The sequence below is a fragment of the Oculina patagonica genome, chromosome 9 (genome assembly GCF_052425735.1).
Source record: "Oculina patagonica isolate OP01 chromosome 9, crgOcupat, whole genome shotgun sequence".
NCBI lineage: Eukaryota > Metazoa > Cnidaria > Anthozoa > Scleractinia > Oculinidae > Oculina > Oculina patagonica.
Genome location: NC_135766.1, coordinates 25,638,591 through 25,665,332, shown reverse-complemented (window position 1 = coordinate 25,665,332; position 26,742 = coordinate 25,638,591). Strand labels below are relative to the sequence as shown.

The window sequence follows — 26,742 nt, the reverse complement described above, 5'->3', positions numbered from 1 at the left end:
TTGTAAGGTTACATTTCTCCGATACGGGCTAACGCTCTGGGCCCCAGCAGTCTGAAACTCACTACAGTGGTTAACTTAATACATTTTGTAGTTGATAACTGACCATTTTATACACTCGCCGCGCCAAAATAGTAAGGTGCAGCTTTTCACCCATGCCTCGCCGATTGCGTTTTTTTAAGGGATTACGTATGGACGTGGTCCCAATTCCAAAATCAAAATACTGCCAAGGCAAGGTAGGCTTCACATGTCTCACGCTTACCTCGTGATCTGTTTTAAATCCTGCATTGGGCGCGTGTTCTGCTGGCTAAGGACTGTCCTGTGCAAGATGCGTCAGCGGGGTGGTGTCCTGTGCAACGTGGTCAGAAAACACACAATAATTTAGCATGCGCGTCCCATTGCACCACAACTTTTCACTTCATCGCAATCTGGTTTGGTTTATATACAAGCTATTTTGACCGATTTTCACACTATTCAGCCCTATCTTTCACAGTAACCAGATTACTAACAAGGTTTCTGACTTTATACGGATCTATTGCTTAGGTACGTGTTGTAATATCCAATTTCTGTCGCACAGAAAAGACAAGATTTGTATTCGTTCTCCTCATAACCTGTTTCATAGTTTTGTACGTATTTTTCCTTTCGACAATCAAAAAAGAAATTTTGAATTAAGTTTAATATATTTATACAGAATTGTAAAAAAGAATATTTTAAATTATGGAAATAACGGAAAATATTGTTGTAAATACTCCTGTTGGAAATACTCCAACTAAAAGTCCCTGGGGCAAAAGCCCAACAGTCACACCGTGTTCACTGGCTTCTGTTATGGACGAAGAAGTAGCCAAAGAACTTCAAGCTAAAGAAGATTATTTAGCTGGTTATCATCTTCAACCGAGTACAGATCCTTCTGGACTCACATTTGAAGGTAAAGAAGTAACGTTTTGCTAACTCGGAAGTTAAATCTTGCCTTGATTTAAGATTTCATATTTGATATATGTGTGTAAGGTTTCTCTAGCAGTTTTCAATTTGTGTTGTTACTCAAACATTGGAACTGCTTGGCTTAATTATAGTAAGTATATACTAAAACAGTGGATAGCGTTTTTGACATGCGGCGATTGGCTACTCAAACTCCGAATATCCTTTGCTATTCACCTCCGAGCAACATGCAAGAGAAAATTGTAGTTGTTGACTGGAATAAATTAGTCAGAAATCATCCTTTCGGGTTGTATTATCTCACTGTTTTAGTATATACTGGCCGCGGCCGCACTTGGAGAGTTGACTGGGTTAATTTTTTAGAAACCTGGTTAAAAATTTCCACAAAACTTAACTCGGTTACCCTAACTAACTCGGTTAAATATTTTTAGTGGCTGCTTTACGATCAGACCAGACTGAAGTGATGTCATGATTAAGCTATTTGAAAAAAAGCAAAAACGGCCGGTTTTCATGATAATTCTATTACTTGCTTATTTCTTCTCCTGCTAAAAGGTTTATTTCAATGCATTCTCGGCTTACAATGTTCTATTTCTTCCAAATGCCTTCTACGCAAATTTCAAGCCCAGTTGTTTCGAATATGTTGATCTTCAGCAGTCGTTTTAAGTCTCATCCCCATATCAAAATCGCCTTCAAGACCTTCAAGTGCACGTTTTTCCAAGGAATCGGCGAAGAGACGGAAGGGATCATCAGAAACCATGAGAGCCCTGTCTGAGCCAAATAATCCGCATTTCTCTGGTGGCTCTAGAGTTTCCTAATAGCAAGGAAAACTATAGAATTAAGCCACAAATTGTGTCCAAACGCCATGTTTGCATGTGATGGAAAAGAATATCTTCTCTTACATGGAGATGATTGACACATTTGGCAAATAAAACAATAGTTGAATCTGATAAGCAACCACTAACCTGGTTAAAACGACCCAGAAAGGTAGTTTAGAATTATCTAACCCAGTTAAAAAATCCATTGTTCTTTGATTAATTTCCATGGAAACCACTAACCTGGTTAAGAGTCGGTTAACTTTTCAAATACGCGGCCGCACTGACATTTTTTTGACCCGGTTAATTTTAATTGATTAATTGGAAATAACTCGGTTAACTCGCCAAGTGCGGCCGCGGCCACTAAAACAACTATTTACCTCAGTGTCGGTGGTTAGTGGTGTATATTTACCTTGCAGCTTTGAGGCTCGGTAAATATCCACCACTAGACACTTCTACTTTGGTGAATAGTTGTTAAATATTACTTAGGGGGCAGGGGAGGGGGATATTCCCTTACTTGGCATTTCTATTAACAGGCTGTCAGCATGGTATAGTTTTAGAGGTTTACAGTCTTCACAAATTTTGTTATTGACCTGATAATCACCGTACACTAAAATGATAAGACTTAATTTACAGATCATTGCTTCGGTGGATAGATCATTGTGTTTTCTTTTGGTGTTTGGTTAAAACTAAAGCTTTGCTTTGATTTTACAGCAGGCACAAGTCCAGACACTGAAAATGATCTTCTGTTGGCGCAGATGATTCAGCTAGAGTACGATAAAGAGTATGATCGTACAATTGATTCAATGGAAAAGAGATACAATGGGGAAAGCAAAGGTATTTACACCTGTAAATTGGCAAATGTGAAACAAATGACATTTACTAACCCATCTCCACTGATTTTGATGCATATGTACAGTGATAGAGTACCAAACCCTGTTGACTGTCTTGATTTGACCCAGTTTGGGTCAAACCATCAGTACCTCTCTGCCATATGAATGGCAAACAGCAAATTCAAGACTTTGGGAGACTGCATGCAAGGCTTACATCTTTTCTGTGAGCCTGAGACTTCCTAAGCCTTGCGAAGGAAATTATTGAAATGGCGAGACCCACAAACATTAGTTATGGGAAAAGCATATTTTCTGAATGAACATTCCTTTAATAATAATATAATTATTAATTTGACATGATTAACAACAAAGTTCTGTACAAATTTGTAAGGGCAACAAACATAACAATTCACCGTACTTGTGTTTGAACGAAGTGCACAAATCTTACATGTGCCTTTTGTTTTGGTTCCTTTCAGTGTTTGTATCGTTGGACAACTTTCGTAATGTCCATCCAGTCTTACATGTGCCTTTTGTTTTGGTTCCTTTCAGTGTCTGTATCATTTGACAACTTTCGTAATGTCCATCCAGTCTTAAAAGAAGATTCTAGTGTCTTTTGTTTTGGTTCTTTTCAGTGTCTGTATCGTTTGACAACTTTCGTAATGTCCATCCAGTCTTAAAAGAAGATTCTAGTGTCTTTTGTTTTGGTTCTTTTCAGTGTCTGTATCGTTTGACAACTTTCGTAATGTCCATCCAGTCTTGAAAGAAGATTCTAGTGTCTTTTGTTTTGGTTCTTTTCAGTGTCTGTATCGTTTGACAACTTTCGTAATGTCCATCCAGTCTTGAAAGAAGATTCTAGTGTCTTTTGTTTTGGTTCTTTTCAGTGTCTGTATTGTTTGACAACTTTCGTAATGTCCATCCAGTCTTAAAAGAAGATTCTAGTGTCTTTTGTTTTGGTTCTTTTCAGTGTCTGTATCGTTTGACAACTTTCGTAATGTCCATCCAGTCTTAAAAGAAGATTCTAGTGTCTTTTGTTTTGGTTCTTTTGAGTGTATGTATCGTTTGACAACTTTCGTAATAGTCACTTTGTGTAATAGTCACGATTTATTGGCGCGGTTAACGAGCTGAACATGAGAAACAGCCCGCCATATTGTCATTTTAACAACAGCCTGAAGAAGATCAGTGAAACTGATCGAAACGTCGAATTTTAAATATTCTTAACCTCGGAAAAGATCCCGAAAAACAGTGAATAATTTTAATTTAACTTTCGTAATGTCCATCCAGTCTTAAAAGAAGATTCTAGTGTCTTTTGTTTTGGTTCTTTTCAGTGTCTGTATCGTTTGACAACTTTCGTAATGTCCATCCAGTCTTAAAAGAAGATTCTAGTTCCTCAGATTCAGACGAGTGGAATGACGAGGGGTTAGGTAAGAACACTCATACTAGATAACATAAAATAAATATTATACCATAGCTTGAAATATAAAAATGGTTTAAACAGATCTAAGTCCGGTGCCCCCAGGGGGGCAACGAACAATAACGTCAATGTACTTTATTAGAATTCTGCGAACCTTGCAAAATCCATCATTCTCTGAAGAAGGCCGCAGAAGGCGATCGAAAAAAATTTAGAGTATCCTTTTTATATTTTTTAGATCTGTTTAAACCATTTTTATATTTTAAGCTATGACCAGAGATCGCTCCAGCAGTTTAATTTTTAATATTACCGTATTTATTCGATTAAGCGCCCAACCTCGAATAAGCGCCCACCTCGAATAAGCGCCCACCCCCAACCCCCCTAAAATTAGGGCACAAGGGGAATTTTGATTGTTGTTGAATTTGAGATTAAAATTGGCTAAGTACTACTAAGAGACTATCCCGAAGACCGAGTTTTTTTTGTTTTTTTACTGAAACTTTCTATGAACATTTAAAATTTAGCTTTCGTACACCTTCATGTTTAGTTATTATACATTGCTTTCCTGCAAAATAAACGTACTACTTGCTAAAAATGGTGAAAATTTAATAAGGGCCCAGCCTCGAATAAGCGCCCACCTCGAATAGGCGCCCACCCTCAAAGTCCAAAAATTTAATAAGCGCCCAGGGCGCTTAATTGAATAAATACGGTATACCATTAAACAGCTTTTTTAGTAAGGGGCATCATTCCTGTTGTTTGCTCTGTTGTTCTCTCCCTCGCGATAGCTGCTACCCACCCCTTGAACATCCCCAAACAGGTTTATTTTATGAATCAACCAAACATGAAAGTGACCATGTCTAGTGTTGTTACTCTGTAGCATATCTGTTACTTAAGAAACATGAATCCCACATGCTAAGGTTGTTAATTTTATGTGTTATTCTTAACTTTTTTCCTGATACATGTCTTAACAGATCCTCCTGGACCCACTAAGGATCCACCTAAACCATCTCCCAGCGGCAAGAAAAAGGAGATAATCACCAAACACGATTCAAAAGTTTGTGGGCGACGCAATGTAAAGATTCTGGAAAAGGTAAATTTTGAGTTTTGACATATGAAACTTCCATTTTACTGGCACAAGCTGTGCACCTGTTTATAAAATGTTTTTACATTTTATTTTGTGTTGCGCTTCTCTTACAGTTTCCACCAAGTTTTGCCGCAGGTGATGTGGGCAGTTCAGAGTTGGATCTCAAGCTATCTAACAGTGTGTTCAATACTCTGAAGCAACATTCCTACCGCGAGGAAAGGCAGAGTGCTCGACTTCATGAGAAGAAAGAACATTCAACACATGTAAGTCAACTCTTTCCAACTGTACATGGTACACTGTACTTTAGGCTTGCTTTCTAAGCAGTACTTAGTGACCATCTTCATATTTCTCATAACTGTTCAGGCAGGTTGTGAGAATGAAGGGGTCACTCTTCTCCTGAGAAGAATTGTAAAAATGTTATGTATAACATTGATGGAGCATTTTATATGGAAAATGGACCTTCATGTTTTAAGCTTGGTGGGTTTTGATTTCTAATGTGTAAAAGTGATCCCAGGGATGTAGCTAAGATTTCCAACAGGCGAAATTTTCTTGATTACAGGCGGAAAATTTCAGTCACAATAAAAGAAAGATCTGACCAGACACAGTCTTTTAGCTGGAAATATCCTCAGTCCTCAGGTGGTTATTTTTTCCGCCTTTCGCCTTTTGCGCATTATTTACATCCAGGATCCCAAAGAAATGTTTGGCGAAGGGGACAGAAATTGAACACAAATGGTTTTGCCAGCAGTGGACAAGCATTCTATGCACAGAGAGGCTAGATAAACTAAAAGCCACCAGGCTCCAGGCAAAAATAATGGCCGTACATTTATTTATTGGTTGGCATGGGTTGCATTGTACTAATGACTGTGCTAAACTCATGGATTGTGTCTGTTTACAGGAACAAGTGTTAGATCCAAAGACCCGCCTGATGCTGTACAAGCTGGTGAATGGAGAAGTACTGGAAGCCGTGAATGGCTGCATCAGTACAGGAAAAGAAGCATGTGTGTTCCATGCTAATGGAGGAAGGTTTGTAAACTTAATCAACAGTTATAGTAAATTTTAATGGTTTGAACCCAGGAGTATCAAAAGGTCGTATTTTTTTTTAAAGTATCAGAAGGTCGTATAGTGTGATCGTTTGGGTGAGAGTTGTTCTGAGAAGAACTGTTGTTGGTGACTGAGGTTTTGACAACCTGAGCGGAGTCATCTTCAGAGTCACTTAACCCCGATGATGAGTTCCGCTCAGGTTGTCAAAATGTCAGTCACACTATATATAACAGGGCTGCAAATAACAGTCGGTCATCGGACATTGGCCGACCAAAATTTGATCATGTGCGACGAAATGCCAAGTGTGGTCGGATCTGATGTCCGGTTTTCTGTTTTTTATCGTAAATCATTTTTAATTACCACAACAATGAAAAAAATTCAACCTTTTGTTTTTGGTGATGTCCGACCACAATTTTGTTTTGTCCGACCAAGATGGTGCCTTAGTAGGACATATGTCTTTTCAAGTGAAAAAAATTATTTGCAGCCCTGTACAATAATAATGATATAAAAATATTTAATGAAGAGGCCTCCAATGACCTATTAATCAACAGAATTAAGCATTTTTAGCAAAAAAATCAGGCATGTACTAAAACCTGAAGGTCTTATTACGTGCCAAAAATTAAATTAAATTATTATTGAACATTGATATATTAATTGCATTATTTTCAAATGAAAAGGAGAGAAGAAGAGCCAATGCCAGAGGAGTGTGCAGTGAAAGTATTTAAAACAACATTGAATGAATTCAAGACCAGGGATCGCTATATCAAAGATGACCATCGATTTAGAGATCGCTTCAGCAAACAGAATCCCAGGAAAATCATCAGGCTCTGGGCAGAGAAGGAAATGTGCAATCTCAGCAGGTTTGCTTCTTTTTTTTTGCTGTTTATACATTCTTGGTGATCAATATGCAAAACCTAAATTGATTACCAATGCTTGGCCCATTTTAAAATTAAGTATTAAAGGTGGGCTAATTAAAGAGTTGGGCTCTTGGATTTTGTCAGGGATAGTGGCATTAGTCCCTCATTGTTTGGTTCCAGTAAATATCCACACCCACTATAAGGAAGGTTGTTGGAAATTCTGAGATGGAACTGGAATTGAAGAATGGTAGCTGGGAGTTCAAACCAAAAATCCTCGGTATGGAATTTTTTCTGGAACAACACATTTGTGCCAACATGCATTGCTTGAATAAGGAAAAAATTGAAGTATTTCTTGCTCAATACCTTGGTGAGGGGGATAAGCATGTACGAGAGATCTTGCGATAGTGTGCAAGTTAAAATCCATTGACTCAATATCTATTTAGAGATCAAAAACTGATGATATGCTCTGCATTATATTAATGTAACAATAACACATGCTGTTAATTGTTGACAGGATGCAGAAAGCTGGAATTGCATGCCCTTCTGTGGCTCTCTTGAAGAAACACATTCTGGTGATGAGTTTCATTGGTAAAAATCAACAACCTGCACCTAAACTGAAAGATGCTGTTCTGTCTTCACGTCAGTTACAGCAGGCTTATAAACAGTGTGTTGAGGTAACTGAGTTATCACCTACATACATGTACAGTTCTTTTTATGTAGTTAAGGCATGTAAAGTGATGTCAAAAATGTATCCACACATCGCTGTATAATATCTTCATTCACCTTATAAGGTAAAAGGTAACTATGTCCATCAGGCCAGAGCTTATCCCAGTTCCCATAGCATGAAGTGACTTGGAGTATCCCCCCCCCCACCCCCCATGGATGGGATGCTAGTTCATCCCAGGTATCCCCCAGCATTAAATTCCCATTTATGCAACTTGCCAGAGAGAGGTGCAGTGAGGATAAAGTATTTTGCCCAAGAACACATTGCACTGCAGGGGTTTCAAAATGTTTTGAAGTGAGGCGAAAAGAGAGGCAAAACCAAGCTATTTGTTGTGAGCTGATGCAAACCAGAGTAACTGATGACATATAATCAACTAGCTGGAGAAACTCCGGCAGTTGTCCGCTTGTTCTGAAAATCCTGGATTGCCCCAGCCAGGGCTTGAACCCGGCTTACTTGACCCAGAATCCAGTGCAATTTTAGGCCACTGTGCCCCCCAATTCAACTAATAAGATCATGCAATTTGTTGAGCCATGATTTTATGTTACTTAAATAATGTTGATGTTTTCAGATGATGTGCACCATGTACCAGAAATGTAAACTGATCCATGCTGATCTGAGCGAGTACAACATGCTATGGCATGACAACAGAGTATGGTTCATAGACGTCAGTCAGTCTGTTGAACCATTCCATCCACATGCACTGGAGTTCCTCTATAGAGACTGCACAAACGTGGTAGAGTTCTTCACAAAGTGCAGAGTGAACGATGTTTTAACAGTTCCTGAGTTGTTTAACAAAGTGACACAACTGGACATCACACCTAGCACAGAACAAGACTTTCTCTCTCAGGTAAATGAGATGCTCTTAATAATGCCTTTTTTGTTTGGAGAGTTTGCCTCCCACCTTTATGTATCCAGGTTTATGTACTGTATATGGGACAATGAAGTATTGCTTATAAGGAAAAGTTGCTCAGCTTTACAGGGTGACTTTGCCCAGGGGGTGTTAACTGTAGGGAAACTTTACCTAGGGATACCATGCAAATGGAGTATTGCCTATAGGGGGACCCTTCACTAGCTGTTATTGCAGTTCCCAGCGGTTTGACATACAAACGAGGCAAAATGGCCATTTTGCATTGCTTCAACCGATGTGTTGACCCTTAAGCCTCGTTTGCATACCTTCTTACTCTTCATGGGATTTTGTTGTTAAAAGATAAGTTCCAAATATATTATGTTCATTGTAAACAGTGGTTTATTTGATGTTCATCCCCTTTTATTTTTAATTCCTTTCCAGATTCAATCCTATGAAAGGCACGAACTTTCAGTTGGAGGAAGAAAAAATGTGGAGCCTTATGATTTTGATTACTTTTTCAACAAGACAACTTCTCAATCTTGATGAACTTGATAAATCCAAACCAGATACCTCTCACTTAAGACCTCTTTACCAGACAGCTTTTAATTTATATGTACCTTATTGTTACATATTTTAACATTACTGTTATATTTTCACATTTAGTACTCTTTATTCTCTACAACATTTTCTCTCTTTAAAACTGGTGGCTTCACAAGAGGGAATGTAATTTATACAATTATTCATTCTAATACTTCATTTATTTTGTCAAGAGGAAATTACATGTAACTGTTTTCAGTTTCTTTGGTTGGCCTTTTTCCATTTTAGGTTTCATACTTGCTTGCTGTGGTCCGACCCGCTTGTTGCATTCAGATGGTAGAGATCTCTCTCCTCCGCATGCAATGAGTTGGTCGGAGTGTAGAGAGGTGGCTGTATTTGCAGGCTAGTTTCACACAAAAGACAACAATATTGCACAATCACTTTTTATTGATAATCCAGCAGCTATACAATCACTAATTCTTTACTTTATTAATCAGTTACAAAATAATTAGTGCCAACCAATTATTTTTTATACATTTTATGTTGATGTATAAGCTTATGCGGTTATGGATGGTTCTTCTTCCACCTTTGGTATGCCAGCAACAATACCAGACTCAATACCACACTCATCTGAACCTCGCAGGATCTTAAAATAGCCTGTTGGTAGAAAACAACATGCAGCTTCTTAGTTTTTATAAAGAACTGGTTGATAGTTTTTCTGTGTCTATTTATAACATAGCCACCTTGCTGCTGGCAGTCAGAGTTATAAGTGACACTGGAATCAAGTTCAGGGACTGGTCATTATTAATCACGAGGGGGAGGGGGTGAGGTGCTGGTGCAAATGAGGCTTGTCATGTTCAAATTCTCCTGACCCTCCCCTTATTGAAGCACATTTTTGGCTGACCTCCCCCCCCCTTCCCTTAAAGCCCCTAGCATGGGTGCAGAAATTTAAATGGCCCTCCTTTTTCACTGCATAAAATTCATTGACCTTCCACCTATTTGCAACGGCCTATCCTCTAAAATTTATAATGACCGGTCCCTCATTCTCTTACAATTAATTATAGTGCCTCAATTCAAAATTATAAATTTCATGAGGGCTTGTATGTTCAGGTAGCAGAGCACTCAGAATATACGATCAGAAGTGTTACCAGTTTTAAGCATTTTGCCATCTTCTACTCAACAGATTTCCCAAGCATTTAACATTTTACCTTTGTCTCCCCAGTCTGCATTCCAGGAATTTGCCACAAGCCTGACAAAAATATGAAAAAAAAAATAAATGATGATGATAATGAAACTGACAAATTTTTGCACCTTAAGCGTGCATATAATGTGACATTTAGTGACATGATGATATTGTTACCAGTAAGGTTTGCCTCCCTCAGTTCCCCAGCCTAGGATCTTAATGGCGTGTCCACCGAGAGCAGCTCCAGATGTGTGCTGGTATACACCTAGAGACAAAAACATAATATATAAATGTGATATCACACTGGCAGGAGATGAAAATAAACAAAATCGTCAGCTAGGAAATAATTTGACTTGATGTGTAACTGAATTCTCTAAACAAGCATTAAAAAAAAGAGAATGCTGTGAGTTAGGAGAATTGATTTTTCTTACCACTCTTGTAGCTAGGGAAGTCAGCATAGACAGTGAATGCACCCTCAACAGGACCGTTTGTCATGATTTCTGTCTGAATCTTCTCCACTTCACTGCTGACGGCATAGCCTTTGCTGCCATACCTCTTGTCAGCTGTGTAAGTAACATTGTACCCTGTTGGCAGAATAATATTAGTCAGTACAGTGCAGGAGGAAAATGTGTGGCAGGTTGTCATGTCAAAATCAAATCACAAAAAAAAGACTACCTTATTACATGAAATTTTGGCGACACTTTAATTTAGCGATATTAGCGATTTTTCAAAAAATCGCTAAATTAAAATGCACCAAAATTAAGTGTCGCTAAATTTAAATCATCGCTAAATTAAAGTGAGTATAATATGAAATTCCGCCATCTGGTCCGTTTCACACGATCACGCTATTTTACGGTCCATTATGACGTGTATCGGATGTCTACGTGTATGCATTTCAGTAATCTGGTCATTTCAACTTCACAACTGAAATGGACTCTTCGAATTCGCTTGAAAAGAAAAAGTTTCAGCTTGTGAAATCGCCAAAATTAAGTGACTTATGTTGCAAAATTTACGAAAAATCGCTTAATTAAAGTGTCGCTAAATATGGATTTTTCAAAATCGCTAAATTAACGTGACGCCAAAATTTCATGTAATAAGGTAGGTTTGTGGACATTGGATATGGAGGGCAACCTCATCCCGCATTGTTACATTAAAAAATTGATTGATTAATCGGACTGTTGAGTTACATTTGCAACGAAATACACAGAGGTGCCATGGCATAATAATATTAGAATCAAGTGTGCATTTAATATTGTTATTACAAACTGTATTGGATTTTTGTCGTCACAGTATTTACCTGCTTCACACTTTCTTTTGCATGGAGGTGTTGGAAGAATTGATTTGCTGCAGGGCTTGAGATGTCCTTTCACATGGTGATCACATGCAGGGATCTCGTACGGCTCACATCCCTTGTGTGTATTGTACTGTCCCCCTGTAACAAGTCCGTCGTGAACCCAGTAATTCCTGTACGAGAACAAAAGAAAGTGCTTACAGAGCTCTGTCATGAACACATAAAACAAAGCTTAAACAACAAATTCCATGAATTTTTACAATGGAACCTAAATTTTTAAACCCTCAATTTCTTGTACTTACTGATAACTCAAAACAAAAGTGGTCTCCCTTCACTCAGTCAAACATTGCAATTTCACCCACCTACTTCTCTAACTCCTCGTTGATGGTCGCTAACATTAGACTGTTCACAGCCCTTTATTTTTTCTTATATTTTTGATCAATGAGCATGGGGAAAGAATGGTGAGAGAGGCTGAGCTGTTGTGAACAGTCTACAGTAACATGTGAGCTCTGAACTATTGTAGCTCCCAAATATTATACATAAGATTGAAAATTTTCCTGTTTGAAAGTGTGTATTTCAAAGCATAAAAAGTGGATACTGAGCTTTTGTTTTGATTGTGAAAATGGCTACTAACTGGGTAACACATTTATGCATTAATTACCATGCTGCTTCAGGGAATCCTCCATTGCACCTAAAAATTAAAAACAATCCAAATTCAGAACAAGAAGATTGGAACCTCACTTTAACAAATTAATATATGCACTTCTAATAATTGACATAGGTGTATGTACAGCTGTTTATACCAGTCCTACATAAAGCAGAATTTCAAACGAATTTGTTCATTCTTGTGGTCTGTAGTTTCATAACAGTTGTGTTTTGGATGGTGCAACAGTGTGGTGGCAGAAATAAAGGCAGGGTCCACCCCCCTCCCTTATTTTTGGTAAAAGACAGTTTTAATGACAATCTCCGAATTCAAGGTCTGGGTTTTTCACTGCAGTGCTCCCCACCCCGACTCCCCCAATGAACTTCCACTTACCCCATGCCACATTCACTACAGCATGAAAGCAAATCCTCAGCAGAAATGTGAGGCGTGAGCTTGCCACCTGACTTGATACAGTATCTGTCTGTCATGGCCTCCACAGCTCCAAATGCCTAAAAAAATATTACAGTGTCAGCCTATAAAGTAGTGTGCCAGTAGAATCCCGAGCTCTCAAACCGTCGGTTTCATGAAACTCCTAAACTGTAACCAACTCTTCTTTCACTTGGATCGAACTTCTCTGTAATTTTACCCCTGATTTCTTAAACCTCCCCGTTTCTCAAAGCAATTTTCATTTTCCCTAGTCTACAAAAAATGTCACTGCAAAAAAAACATAAAAAAGTTAAGATTGTAAAATAAGACATTCAATATTCCTTCATTTCAACTGCTCAATAACGGGGTAGGGAGGGGGGGTGCATCCCACCTACTGGACCCACCCCTGCTGTTATTGCAATACTGCTCAAAACAGAATGAACTGACCCAGCAGCTTCCACATGATCCTTGGTCACGAACTTCTTTTGTTGATGGACAGTTGGACCACTCTTCCCTGGAGTCAAATGAGTCTGGGATCTGAACTGCCTCATAATCTGTCTTCTCTAAATAAGGAAACAGCAAAAGATAACATTCGATTACAGCTCATATAGCAAATGCAAAACATCACCCCCCCCCCCTCCATCTCTGTAGCCATGTGACCCAAGAAAAGTTGCAGTTTCATCAGAATTAATGAGAATTAATGTAGTTCCACTTGTCAATCATCCTAAACAAAGCCAAACCGGTACCCCATGATTAATAACAGCATGATCGTGACTATGCAGAAATTGGGATGAATCAAAAAAGTTATTCATACATGACGTGGAAAGGGGATCCTATAATTCCTGTTGCTTTAAAATGTGTTAAACCAAGTTTGTTTGCCCTGAGCTTTTCAAAATCCCTTCTCGAATTAAATCTCCTTCCCTAGCCGAAGTTATACGTCAGATTTGAGACCATTCCCTATTCGTTTCTATAAAATGCACGAAACGTTCAACTCCACTCCCTCCAAAGCCAGGATTCGAATAAAAATGAAGTACTGGCGATGTTTTTAGCTAGGAAGTTATCTTCAACAGGAAGAGCTAAAAAGTGAAATTATAATTAAAAATGTAAAAGTGAATTTTAAAATCCGCATCAGAAAGTCGCATTTGATGAGTGGAAATGCGGTCTATAGTAAAGTTACTCAAGCGTTTACTCTTTAGATTCTAGGTTCACTAGTATTTAATGATCAAACCTGATAAGATTCCTAGTTTTTGAGGCCGCGGTGGAAACTTGTTGTCTAACGGGACGCCGCACAAACCCTTGAAATGTTCGACATCGTAGCCGACATAGTCCGGATCAGCCTTCCAAGCTGTGAAAGTATTGATGTAGTCAACCACTTCTTTCGTCAGAGGTTCGTGCAAATATTTGGCCTGGCATGAGGCGAAAAGGACAATCAGCGAAACAAATAACACGGCCATAGTTGTGCGGTGATTATGATCTCTGCAGCAGTACCAAGATTCCGTGTGAGATGGAAGCCAACTTATCAGGTCACAAGACTGAAGGAAGTCACAAGACCGGCAAAGGAATTTCACTTCGGAAGTCACGAGTTCATTATGGGAGGGCTTGTATTTCACTTGCTAAATTTGGCTGCGCTGTACACCACAGAAACCGAAGCGACAAGCTTTAAAATAATTAAAAAAAAACAACAACAAATGTTGTGACAAGTCGTTAGAGGCACGTGCTTTAGACATTTTCATTTTTGATACATTTGACATTTCTTCATTAGAGTGAATTCGTGTAACCCGTTTTTTATATGCAAATGCGCCGTGTAATATTTAAATGAGCTGTACAGGAAAACAGAAAATTGCGGACAAATCGTAATTATTTGCATGTGGAAGTCAGGTTAAAATTCAAGCATTTACCAATATGTAATAACCAAAACAGATAACGGGGCTTAACATTTATCATGCCTTGAATTGTCTTGCGATTTTAGACAAACATTTTATATTCAACATCCCGTAAAGAAAAACACATTAAACTTGACTGTAACACAATTCTGCGCGAGCAATCCAATGGGGAGCTTTAGCAAATCACGATGGCAAACAACTTTTGTTTAGCAAACAAAAGGTTTAATGAGCAGGAAAATAGCTGTGCACGTGTTCTATTACTCTTGGCAAATTTCTTTCCCATCTTCTGAAAAACAACAATGTGAAATGACTAAATCCTGCGTGATTTGAACCAGACCGCTAATTTTCGATTTAGGTTGAACATGTTCTTGAAGTGCTTCAAGAAAGATACGTCCTGTTTACGAAGATACTTATTTTCTGTCTAACTATTAAAGTGATTTCTTTGAGGTTTTCTGACCACTCGTGTATTGTTTTATTGTACACAAACATTAGAATATTATACGACTCATTAACATATAAAAAACGGGTTACACGAATTCACTCTATTGTCTTCTGAAAACACGAAAACGTTTTGGGGCATGAAAAGCGCGCGCTTTTCGCGGTATTGGCTTGGTAGCCAATCAGATTGCGCGTTGTGCCAATACATTCAGGGCTCCCTCAAAAGTAGAGCCAGCCCAGATATTAAGAGGGTCTCTCTTCGCCGGCTAATTTTTGTCGACTTGAGAATAAAATACAGTAGCCTGTGTAAACTAACGTGAATTTGCAAGGACCACCGTGACAAAATAGAAGTACCGGATCCTCTCACTGTAGAGGATCTAATCAGCTATAACTAAATAACGAATAAAGAAAAAATTGCAAGGCCGATTGAACGGTTTGGGACTGTATTGAAATTCCAATATTTCGGAAGGCACGGCCTTCCTTCTTCAGGGTCTTACAAAGAATGACTCTAAAGGTTAAACGTTACAGATATAAAATGTGGGAAATACGATACAACGCGTAAATAACAAAAAAAAGGATGAAGCATGACATTTCGTAGTTTATATTTACACTCATGTTGTTATTATAGTATTAGCTTACGGTGTTCAAGTCTTTAGTGCCATTTATAGCATCTTATTATATATGTATATCTTCTTTAATTTCATGTTGTAACGTCTCTTTATCCTTTCAAATTTCAAATTTTAACGTTTTTGTTTTTCTACCATTGTTATTTACGCGTTGTATCGTATTTCCCACATTTTATATCTGTAACGTTTAACCTTTAGAGTCATTCTTTGTAAGACCCTGAAGAAGGAAGGCCGTGCCTTCCGAAATATTGGAATTTCAATACAGTCCCAAACCGTTCAATCGGCCTTGCAATTTTTTCTTTATTCGTTAGTAGCCTGTGTACAGGAAAAAATTGGGAATCTCGATTTTTTTTGCTGAGGGGAAGGGGCGCGAGCACCCGGGGGGGGGGGGGTACCAAAAAAAGTTTTGTACGAAGACGCTCCGCCCCGAGTCCTTAGCCTCTTACCCCTTACCCTTTTAAATACCATTTTGCCAGAAATTGTACCCCTTTCGTCACAGGCTTCCCAAGCTCAAAAGTCGACTTTTTGATGTGTAATAATAAAGTTTACCTACCTCAAATGCGTCGCTTACTTGTGTCTTGTGCCGAATTTGAAGCCATTCCGACGTTGTCTCCCCTTCTTTTTAGAAGGGGAGACAACGATTTCGAATACCGTAGAATTCCGGTTATAAGCCCTGGGCTTATACAACTTCGTAAGGGTTTTTGGGTGGGCTTATAAGCGGAGGGGCTTATATTCGGGAGGGCTTATAAGCGGAAGGAAAAAAACGTTTCGAAACAAGCCTAGAGAGTGTTGATCGAAATACGTTTTTAAGTTAAAAACGCACAAGAAAGCAACATTTAGCCCTGTTCAGTACTGTCATCGGGTAGAGGGGGGCTTATATCCGGGGGGGCTTATAACCGGATGTATTTTTTTGTTTCCAGGTTGATGGGTCTATAACCGGGGGGGCTTATAAGCGGGGGGCTTATAACCGGAATTTTACGGTAACTTCGCTAAATGGCGTCGCCGTCGGAATGGCTTCAAATTCGGCACAAGACACAAGTAAACGACACATTTGAGGTAGGTAAACTTTATTTCAAAATAGATAGTTATTTACCCGATTTTAGAGAATCCGTGATTTTCCCATACATTTCTATATATACACAAGCTGTCACGTACACCACGTACATGTAGAGTCGGCCGCCCCAAGGGCTCTCAAAAACACATCAAAAAGACAACTTTTGAGCTTGGAAAGCCTGTGCTTTCGTATACCTTTTAATGAAAAAAGGTACCCCTTTCACATACCTGACAGTCATGGTATAGACTTAAAACATGACGTTTTCTTGTCATTTTCAAGTAGCTGAAATAATACAGCCATAAATTGCATCTGTTCGAAATATTTGAATTAAAGGCCCTTTCAAAAACCTATTAGAATGACAGATTCCCATACCCTTTCGTATACCTAAACTGGTGAAATCCCTACCCGTTTATATACCTGAAGCCTGAGAAAGGTACCCCTAGGCCCCTTTCGGGCGGAGCCTCCCCGTACCACGTATAGGCCATGATAGGGAGTACCCCCCCCCCCCCCGGGCGCGGGCAACTGTACACAGGAGAGGGGAAGCTGGACGCTGGATCATGTAAGGTCCTGCCTCCAAATCACTTCCTCATTCTCGTGCCCAGAACCATCTTTAGCTGTCCCTCTTTAAGAGCCAATGGAGCCTTTCAAGGGGGACATGTACAGGTTGCTCTGCCACGAGGGCGAGAATAATCTTTTTCTTTTTCCCCGGGTGATTTTTTTCTTGTGCCTTCTGACAACAGCAACAACAACAACAAAAGTTGTCTCCTTTTTGTTTGATGGACTCGCTTAAAGAGCTGAGCTTGTTTTTACTGCTCCAGCAACAAAAAAAAGACACATAACAATAAACTTAAAGATAGAGGGACAAGCAAGGGACAAGCGGCTCTGGGGCTCAAGAATGGAGCGGAAAGCCTAGGGACTAGTTACCAGGCTATCAAGAAACTAATTTGCACGGAATCTTTTTGTCAGCGGCAATTACTGTAATGTCATGAGTACTGGCTTCAGAACGACACCGAACGTTTTGATGGCGGCGAGTTCAACATGTGCTCTTTCAAGAGCATGGCCTTCAAACTTTATAAAGATCTGCTAACTGTTTAAAAACATCATAGTTTGGACAGCTTCGGCTGCATTAGTTACCACTAAGACAGATGACGGAAACTTTTTGCGGACTTTGTCAGGCGAATGGCCTGGAAAAGCAGCTAGTTTTGTTCCAGTTGAATTTGGAAGAGGCCATTTTGTTGTGTGAAAACAAGGAGGTTAGCGTTGATAACTAGCTATTTCACTAATTATCTTGTGTGCATTTTCTTTAATATCTGTAGATTTGTTTGGAGACTGATTTTTTGCTCTTTTTGCTTTTCTGCAGTGCGTATATCCTCTTGGAATTACCGACAATGCCGACAACTTAATTGTGAGTCGCAAAGCTTCGGAGGTCAGCTCGTTCTTAAACTTGAAGCGAAAAAGGAAAAGGAAGCTAAAACAAAGAGAAACAGAGGTAAGCTACTATCATTAATTAGCTTTGACTTGTTCATAGCGAAAGTTTTGAGCTGAGTGGAGAAAGCAGTGTATTCGGGTGATCTGAAACAGGTGAAAATATCTTGTGTAATTATCTCAAGCATCAATATGGTCGAGAAAAAAACTACAGTTTGAAAAACATGCTGCATGCCTTTCTTGGCTCAATGTTTTCAACTGTTAAGCTTTGCACGCGTTCTTCTTTTTGCTGTAAGTGCTAAAATCACTCAGTTTACTGCTACAAAGAATATTTCCTCCAAAACTTTACCAGATGTTGTATATGTATATTTCAAATTTCACTGTACATACATGTATCTTATCAGTGGGGAGGGAAAATAATTGACACTTTCAATAAGACTTTGCTGCTATAAGTAAATCCTTGAGGTTGGATTTGAACAATGATCTGTCAATCTTGTCAATTTTGTACTGACACGAGGGTAAAATTATAGAATATTCTAGCAATTTTACAGTCTTTTATTAAAAGAGCCATGGCCCCACACAATGGAGAAGAGACCAAACTTATAAATGTATTTTATGCAGAAATTTCACTATGGAGTTGTATCACTTTGCTTGTGGAACTTGCAAAAGCTGTTTGTGGATTTCTGTTTAAATTTGAGGGAAAGTGTGTTCTATTGTGAAGTTTCTAATACTTTTTTTAAGTATATTTGTCTTGAAAAGGTCATAACCAGATGGGCATTTTGTTAAATTGGTTGGCAAAGAAGACATTTTCTAGAAACTATTAGTTTTCAACCCATTGTTCAGTTGAAAAGTGCTTGTGTGTTTTTCCCCAAGAACATTGTTTTAGCATAGACCTCATGAAGGGGATAATTCTCAATATGCTAAAACAACTGCATTAGAATCCCGATTTCTCAAACCCCATGGTTTCTTGAAACTCCCGATTTCTCAAACCAATTTTTGTTTCCCTTGGATAGTACTTTGTAATTATTTTTACCCCGATTTCTTGAACCTCCCTATTTCTCCCTTTCATCTTCCTTGGAGGTTGTAGAAATTTGGATTCTACTGTATAGGAAAGAGTGTCAATCAACATTACATGTGAGGAAAATGTTGTGTGGAAGATATTATTTCATGTGATCTATTACCGACCAAATTCTCAGAACTAAAATTGAAAAAAAGAAAGATTTTACAGTCAGCTTGGTCTGTTTCATGCATGTTAAGCAAGCATCAATGCAAAATCGAACACCAGCTGTGTTTACATGCATAAACAACCCTCCCAGTTTATTTTTTTCCTTCAATCAATCAATCAATCAAACTTTATTTATAGAGGGTTACACGTAATAGTTTTACAACTTTTAAAAACCAACTGCTCAGGTTTGGTCGCCAGTGAAAAATTTAGTCGCTAAATTAAGCTCACGCTTTCAATCCTTCTTCTCAATTTTAGTCGCCAGGCTGGCGACTTTGGTTCCAATTTAGTCCCCAGCTCCAAAATTTTAGTCGCCATGGCGACTAAAATGGTCTTAACTTGGAGTGTTGATAAAGCAAGAAGATTGAAGTACGTAGCTGCACTTTATGCACCCATTGGAGAGCAATATAAGAAGCTGACAACATCTCCCCTTTGTTGTGAGCTGCATGAATTTAAGCCAGTAATTCATAACAGAATACCTTACAGAGCTCCAGCAGGTTTGAAGTTAATGAAAAATCTGATGTTCAACCTTTTAAAATATATTATACTGCACTTTTCAGGAACCTGAAAATGTCTGTCCGGAATCCACATCTCTGGAAAGTTTCCTACAATGGCAGAATGTCGATTCCTTGTGTTGGCTGCATTCTCTGCTGTCGTTAGTTGTTCACAACATAACCCTGACCACATCTGTCAAAACACTTCCCCAAAATGTCAACTCACTGTTAAAGACATTGACTGAGTCATTCAACAAGGTTCAAGAGTTATCATCAACAGACAGAGAACAGTCAGAAAAGAATTTGCACCACATTCGAGAGGAGGTCTGGAACTATCTACAGCCCAAGATGAAGTGCGAACGTGGAGTGAATGACAGCCCTGTCACTGCATTGCCACTTCTGTTGCGGGAAAATGACATGTTATCAGAAAAGATGCTTCAAGTTTATCAATGGGAATTTAACTGTACTGCCTGTGGGTATCAGCAAGTTAACAAGTAAGATCCAAACCTAGTTTTTCTTGGCTCAATTTGACTAAACAGTTGGGTTGTAAGTTACCTCTCCTGGAATGAACTTGTTATAAAATAGTAGAGAGAAGTTGATTTGGAAGAAGAAAACTTATTTAACAATTTATATCCACAATTTATTATGCAATGATTATGGCACATTGTGGACTCTAGCAATCTTAAAAAAAAAACATGCTTCACAATCTCACAAAACCCAAGTATCACATCATCAAAATAAAAGATAAATCTCTGAAAAAAAGTTTTGTTAGTTGCATTTAAGGCAAGGGTGCAGGTTGTTTGTGGCTTGTTTATGCCATTTGACTGCTTTAGGATGTAAATTTAGATTGTGGGTAAAAGAAAAGTGCAAATCTTTGAATTAAAGATGCTTTGAAACATGTTTCCAACATTAAATTTGTTTTCAAACCAATACAACATCACTGTATAACTTCAATGCTTTCTTATATTTTGCTCATGCTAATCTGACTTTGTTCTGTGTTGATTCTTTAAGGAGGAAAAAGCACATATCAACCTTTCCAAATGTAGCTAAAGACTTCAGCTTGCAGAATCTAGCATTCACACGGCCATGCTATAGATGTGGAGCTCCTGAACAGACAAGTAAACTTGTATATGACAGGTATGTCTTGTACTATCACTACCCTCCAAGTTTATTTTTTTCTTTACTGGCCATTTGGGCACCGACTGCTCAAGTTTGGTCGCCAGTGAAAAATTTTTTAGTCACTTAATAAAGCTCACTCTTTCAATCCTTCTTCTCAATTTAAGTCACCAGGCTGGCGACTACAGTTCCAATTAAGTCGCCAGCTCCAAAAACTTAGTCGCCATGGCGACTAAAAAGGTCTTAACTTGGAGGGTTATATCAGTATTGTCCTGATGTCGTAATGGTCTTGTGAAATTATTTTCAGAAAAAAACTGACAAAACAATATCCCCTGAGTAATGTATACCTCTCATAAGCAGACACTTGGTCTTGGTCCAAGTCACCTACAAACACTACATTTTTAACATCTTTGAAGCCGATGCCTCCCGAGAGCAGACACTTTGTCAGGTCCCAAGAAGAGGTTTGAGTGTTTTGATCAAGCAAGTGTACTATTGAGGTTAAATTTGTAATTATATTTCTTATCTCTACAGAATGCCTGAGTGCATTTTCCTGCACTTTGAGCAAGGTTTGAAATTGGAAACATTTCAGGACCTTGATCTTGAAGTAGAAAATGGCCGCTATGTTATGACACAGTTTATCCAATACAAGAGGAACCCTGATCACTTCATTTGCTGGATAAGGGACTCTAAAGGTACAGTACTGTCAAGATTGTTATATTTTAAGCTGTTTACTCTGAAGCTCTATGGATGTCAGTGTGCGGGGTTTATTAATGCAGCTTACTGACTTGTGTTAAGTAAACAGTGGAGTTTTGCTGGTTAAATTAGTTTTTTCCATGCTGTTGTGCTTTTTAAAGTAGATATTATAATTCCATATGCAAAAATTATTTGCTTTTAGGGCTCAGACAGACATGGAATTTGAGAATTGCTGTCCAGTTGTCCATTTTGTGGAAAAGACATGAAATTTTTGCTCAAATTGACAGAACATACATACATAAAGCATAATACAGCTGTAGGTTGAATCACCTCATCAGAGACATTGAAAATGCTTAATCAGTGGCTTCACTTTGCTTTTGTAAGGTTTTGTCTTTTCTCAGGGAGTTTTGCTGGCATAATAGTTCACACACTGGGCCCTGGAAGTTGGTCGAGTGCTTGCTGGGGTTTTAGTATTGTGCCCCTGTGACTCATCACCAAAGTATAAATGGCCGTAATTATAAGACTTTGACTTAAACAAAACAAGGGCAATATTGAAGTTGATTGATAAAAACAAGATGCAGAGGTTGTTAGTATCATTGTTCTGTTGGTGCAAACTGGGGTGGGATGGGAGACGGGGTGGTAAGTTGTGATGGACAAGCAACCCATCCAGGAGGTGTAGCAAACCTCCAAGTTACTTATTAATGCTATGGCTACCAGAATTAAGCAGTTAGCCATCTGGTTTTCAATCCTTAGGTCGATTGGAATGGACATAACCTTCCTACCTTGACCCTTTCTTATCTTTCACTTTTCCTTCAATACTCACAGGTAAAAGATGGATGGAATTGGATGACTTGAAATCGCCAGTCTGTTGTTGGAGCTCTTCACCACCAAATGTTTTGCCGTCAGAAGTGCATATTGCTGCTTGGGAGAAAGTCTCGACTACCTTACATCCTCTGCTAACTCCTGCAGCAACTGCAGTGAAGGAATCTAACAAAACAGAACTCAAGACAGGCTTTCAAGAGAAGCTTGCTGAAGATGTGAAAATGTCTAAAACTTCCTTTATGTCTTTATTAAATATTGATTGTAACACACCCATGACTTCATGTAAGGATATTGACAAAGGAATTCTTTCACCACCCCTCAGATCCCCAATGTTCTCAACTTTAAGAGGCAGAACATCATCGCTGGTTTTACCACAGAAGACAAGAACTGGACAATTTGAGCCCTACATTCCAAGGAAGAAGAGACTTGTTAGTCAAAGCTGTCCAAACTCACCTCTTTGTTACGACAGCAGCTTCTCTCCTCTTCCAAGTCCAAAGTTATCAGAGTCTTTCTTGACATGGCAAGACATCAAAGAGCAAAACAAGAAGATTGCTGTTGACGACTTGCAGAGCGATAGTGGTTATTCTAGTCCGCTTTCTGTAAGTTCATGTGGAAGCCTTCCCTCAGGACAATCCAACCTTGAGACATCACCAAATGATCATCTAGAAGACCTTCATGGACATAATGATGAAAAAGGAAATATTGCTGGGCTGACGGAGAATTTTCTTGAAGGGAGCCTTATTTGCAATGACTCTAAATTGTCTTCAAAGGTTTGCTCATCGCATAGAACAAACAAAGATTTGCTCCATGAGGTTGATTCACTTGACCTGGCAGATAAACTTGAACAATTGCTACCGGACTGTTTACTTGAGAATCCAAGAGACTCAAAGCACAGCACCACAAATAATGCAATGGAAACCAAATTGGAGGACTTTGTGAAATTATCTGCAGAGCAAGATCAGTTTATTCTTGATTTATTGGCAGTGTAAAACAATCCTGTATCATTTTTTTGTTTATTTCTAGAGTTGTACATTTGTAATTTTTTGTAATAAAAAGATTGGCCAACATGTACTTTGGCTGTTAACTGTTCTAGTAAATGTAATAATATCCTCCAATTCTTGTTTAAAAATTTCAGCTACATGTACTTCTAAAATGTTAAAGAGGGTATAATTTTTATGAGTTCAAGTTACATGTAGGATGTAGAGTTTTGAGTTTCAAGTTGGAGTTGGAATTTTGAGTAGAGTTACAGTTTCAAGATGATCAGTTTTGGTCCAATTTCCAAAAAAAACCCTGTTGTTATTATTACCTCCTGGCTGGAAAGATCTTTAAACTATTTAACAATTGTTAACCATATTTATTCGATTTAGCGGTCAACCTCGAAAAAGTGCCCACCCAGTAATAAGAAAAGTTAATAAGCGCCCAGCCTCAAATAACCCCACTCCCTGCAAAATAATAATAAAAAAAACAACTCAAGTGACGAGAGGAGTATAACTAACCTTAATGGCAATGAGATTGAAATTGACTACTAAGAGACTTTCCTAAAGACTGAGTGTTCTTAGTATTTTACAGAAACTACCCCCAATGAATTTTAATACATCTTCACGTTTTTTTTTTCATTATTTGTTGTTTTGTTGCCAAAGAAACCGTTACTACTTGCTGAAAATGGTTAAAATTTAATAAGTACCCACCTTGAATAAGTGCCCACCCTCAAGGTCCAAAAATTTTATAAGAAATAGGGTAGATTATGAGCAAACAATTTCTGGGAGAAATGTGGTATGTTTCTTGAAAGACTTGAAGAGTTGTGCTTTGAGTAGTGATTTTGGCATCCCGTGATTAAGGCACCCCCATCCCAAAATCCCTAATGAATTTGGCATCCCTTTGGTGGGGATACCAAAATCACAAACAGCATTGAATACAGCAGACTGGGGCAAGTGAAGCCAACCACGATTCCACTCAAAAACCATTTTGCTTTATCAAATTAGGCGGAAAAGGGCAAAAACGTACCCGAAATCAAGATAATTTTTGAAATTTCCAAGAAAAATTGTCAAAGCGTCCATATTACAGAGGTAGAGTTTATGTTTTAGTCTTGGACTAAGTGAACTGCCCATGAGAGGGAGGTGTCCGTGAGGAGAGGTTTGACTGTAGTTTAAAATGAATTTCAGGTCAAAATGATTCTGAACTAGTTTGATTTGTTTTTTTCTTTGTTTAAGGATTATGGTAATAAATCTGGAAAAATTCAACTCAAACTAGATTGGAATCATTTTTATCTGAAATTCATTTTTAGTAAATAAAGCATTGTCACTTTGTGGCTCACCCTCTCCAAAAAAAGTAAAACTGGTTTTAAGTGATGTTTTAGGTTTCTAGTTCACACTGCATTAGCCTGCAAATACAGCCGCCTCTCGTTCGCGTCCCGCAACGAGGGCGAAACGCGAAGACTCTTCGTTGCGGGACGTGAATGAGAGGCGGCTGTATTCGCAGGCTAACACTGCATAGGGGATTTGCATTTGCAGACATTTGTATTTTAGGCGTGTTGACCAGTCTTACTGGTTCAATTATTAAGCAGGGACCGTGGAGCATTTTTCCAATTGGGGGGCTTTGAGACTCCTCTCTTAGAAGTTTTTATTTTTTTCGGCTCCACAGTCTTTGTTTGGGTCAGTACTAAAACAAAATTGCTAGGAAAAAACAAGGCTGCGTTATTTTATATTTTATTTATAACTGTTCTTTTTTCTAATGCACAGCAGGTAGTCATGAAGTTAACACCTAATTTGCTGATCAGAGTGCACAAACCACATCCCATTTCAGACCAAAATGGTCAAAATCTTGTCATATTCCAGACCAAAACAGCTCAAATACGGGGCTGCACTGTAAAAAGGAGTACCCCCCCCCCCCCTCCCCCTTAACAGAGTCACCAGTGCTAATTATTAAAGGCCTTGACAAAGTCCAAGCCAGTGAGGGAGCCATTGGGTTTAGCCTAAATGGCACTCTGGCAGTTAGCTTATGTAGCTTACAGTTGGCCTTAATATTGCCGGATAAGGGATTTCTCGTTTGTACAGTTCGCATGGCTCACAAGTCATGCAAGCCACTCCGCGCCGGTTAGCCTACAGGTAACTTGCGGTTAGCCTTTTATTGGGATTTCTGGCTTGCGTGGCTTGATGGCTCACATATTGTACACACTATTGTACAGATCTATATATAGCTCTGTGAGGAAAAATAATTTTTGCAATTTATACTCTTTTCTTGCAGCATTGTTCTCTTGCTTCTCTATAAATTACAAGGAAAGCACACTGATATAGTTCGTTTTTTACGAGTATTATTAAAATGTTAAAGACAGTTCAGTCTTCCTATACCCCCCAAAGCTTTCTCGTATTTTGTGCATATACTATTCAAGCATATTTCGTATACTACTGATTAACGCATTTAACCCTTAAGATTTATCTCCAAGGTGGTTTACTATTTGATTTTGGTATATTTCCTACACTTTGAGCTCTAGAACTCGCTCGTGATGAAGAGCGAAAACTCTGAGGAGTTCTTGTTCGTGAAGACGATCGCGAAGAGCTGTTCGCATCGAGTTCATCTGCAAACGTCGAGTTGTCGAACATAGGCCGTGAATTACAATCAAACAATAAAGGTCTATCTCGTTTTTTCTCGCTCTCCTTTACCCATGGAGGGTCACAATCACTTGTTGGCGGTGGCGAATCTGAACGCTTTGTCCTTCTGTTTCCAAACAGGGAATCGTCCACGTAAGTTGGTGAAAAATGAACAGGTTTATATCCTCTCAAAGTAGTTCTTTGTGAATGTGAAGAAGTTGGTCGAAGTGGCGATGAAGTCGGGCAGTAAAACAACAGAGGTTTAGAAGGTGTTTTGGGTTTAGTCTTTCCAGTGTCAACCCATGGCGGTTCAAATGCAGGAACATGAATTGGCTCCTTTGCTTTAGTGCGTTCTCCAAAAAGCGTTTCGTCAACCGTTGAACGAACGAATTTCACTCTGCTTGCGTTCGTTGATCGCATATCAGATATACTTTACGAACAATTCCAAAGAGATTGATGTCACGATAATTTTGGCACGTTGAAGAGGTGTGAGATCATACACGTTACATTTCTGGCTGAAAATTGGTTTGTTTTCGACAATCGTCGGCTGCTTCGCGTTCTACCAACAAGACTGCGTCTTTTGTTTATTTGTCTTGACAACTCGCGCGAGTCACGCGCAAAACACGCGAAATTCGCGCTTGCGCAGTCACGTACGTGACATTAGTACCCAGGTTTCCTTCTGAGCGGCAGCGCTCCGTCTCCATCCCGAAAAATAATGTTTTTCATTATTACAAAAATTTAAACATCAGGAAAAATAAAAACTTCCATCAGA

At 38.8% G+C, this 26,742-nt stretch overlaps 3 protein-coding genes and 1 long non-coding RNA gene across 4 annotated transcripts in view; 2 read left to right on the top strand and 2 right to left on the bottom strand.

Annotated features, from left to right (window-relative positions):
- The window catches only part of LOC144665172 (uncharacterized), a 135,941-nt gene that overhangs the window by 55,418 nt on the left and 53,781 nt on the right, over positions 1-26,742 (bottom strand). The gene's annotated exons all lie outside the window — the stretch shown is intronic.
- LOC144665152 (serine/threonine-protein kinase RIO3-like) lies at positions 391-10,361 on the top strand. The gene is made up of 10 exons (XM_078526323.1): positions 391-922; positions 2,457-2,579; positions 3,898-3,993; positions 4,949-5,067; positions 5,175-5,324; positions 5,957-6,084; positions 6,780-6,962; positions 7,474-7,633; positions 8,252-8,530; positions 8,972-10,361. The coding sequence occupies exons 1-10, from the start codon at positions 715-717 to the stop codon at positions 9,071-9,073; spliced, it is 1,548 nt and encodes a 515-aa protein (XP_078382449.1). The 5' UTR covers positions 391-714; the 3' UTR covers positions 9,074-10,361.
- On the bottom strand, positions 9,497-14,153 carry LOC144665156 (cathepsin B-like). The gene is made up of 9 exons (XM_078526329.1): positions 13,839-14,153; positions 13,058-13,173; positions 12,578-12,693; positions 12,203-12,232; positions 11,548-11,714; positions 10,682-10,834; positions 10,428-10,515; positions 10,276-10,316; positions 9,497-9,724 (listed from the first exon to the last, which is right to left on the bottom strand). Exons 1-9 carry the CDS (start codon positions 14,062-14,064, stop codon positions 9,624-9,626), a joined length of 1,038 nt encoding a protein of 345 aa, XP_078382455.1. The 5' UTR covers positions 14,065-14,153; the 3' UTR covers positions 9,497-9,623.
- On the top strand, positions 17,604-23,454 carry LOC144665525 (SUMO-specific isopeptidase USPL1-like). The gene is made up of 6 exons (XM_078526756.1): positions 17,604-17,864; positions 17,972-18,100; positions 19,819-20,246; positions 20,764-20,889; positions 21,400-21,560; positions 22,387-23,454. Exons 1-6 carry the CDS (start codon positions 17,757-17,759, stop codon positions 23,370-23,372), a joined length of 1,938 nt encoding a protein of 645 aa, XP_078382882.1. The 5' UTR covers positions 17,604-17,756; the 3' UTR covers positions 23,373-23,454.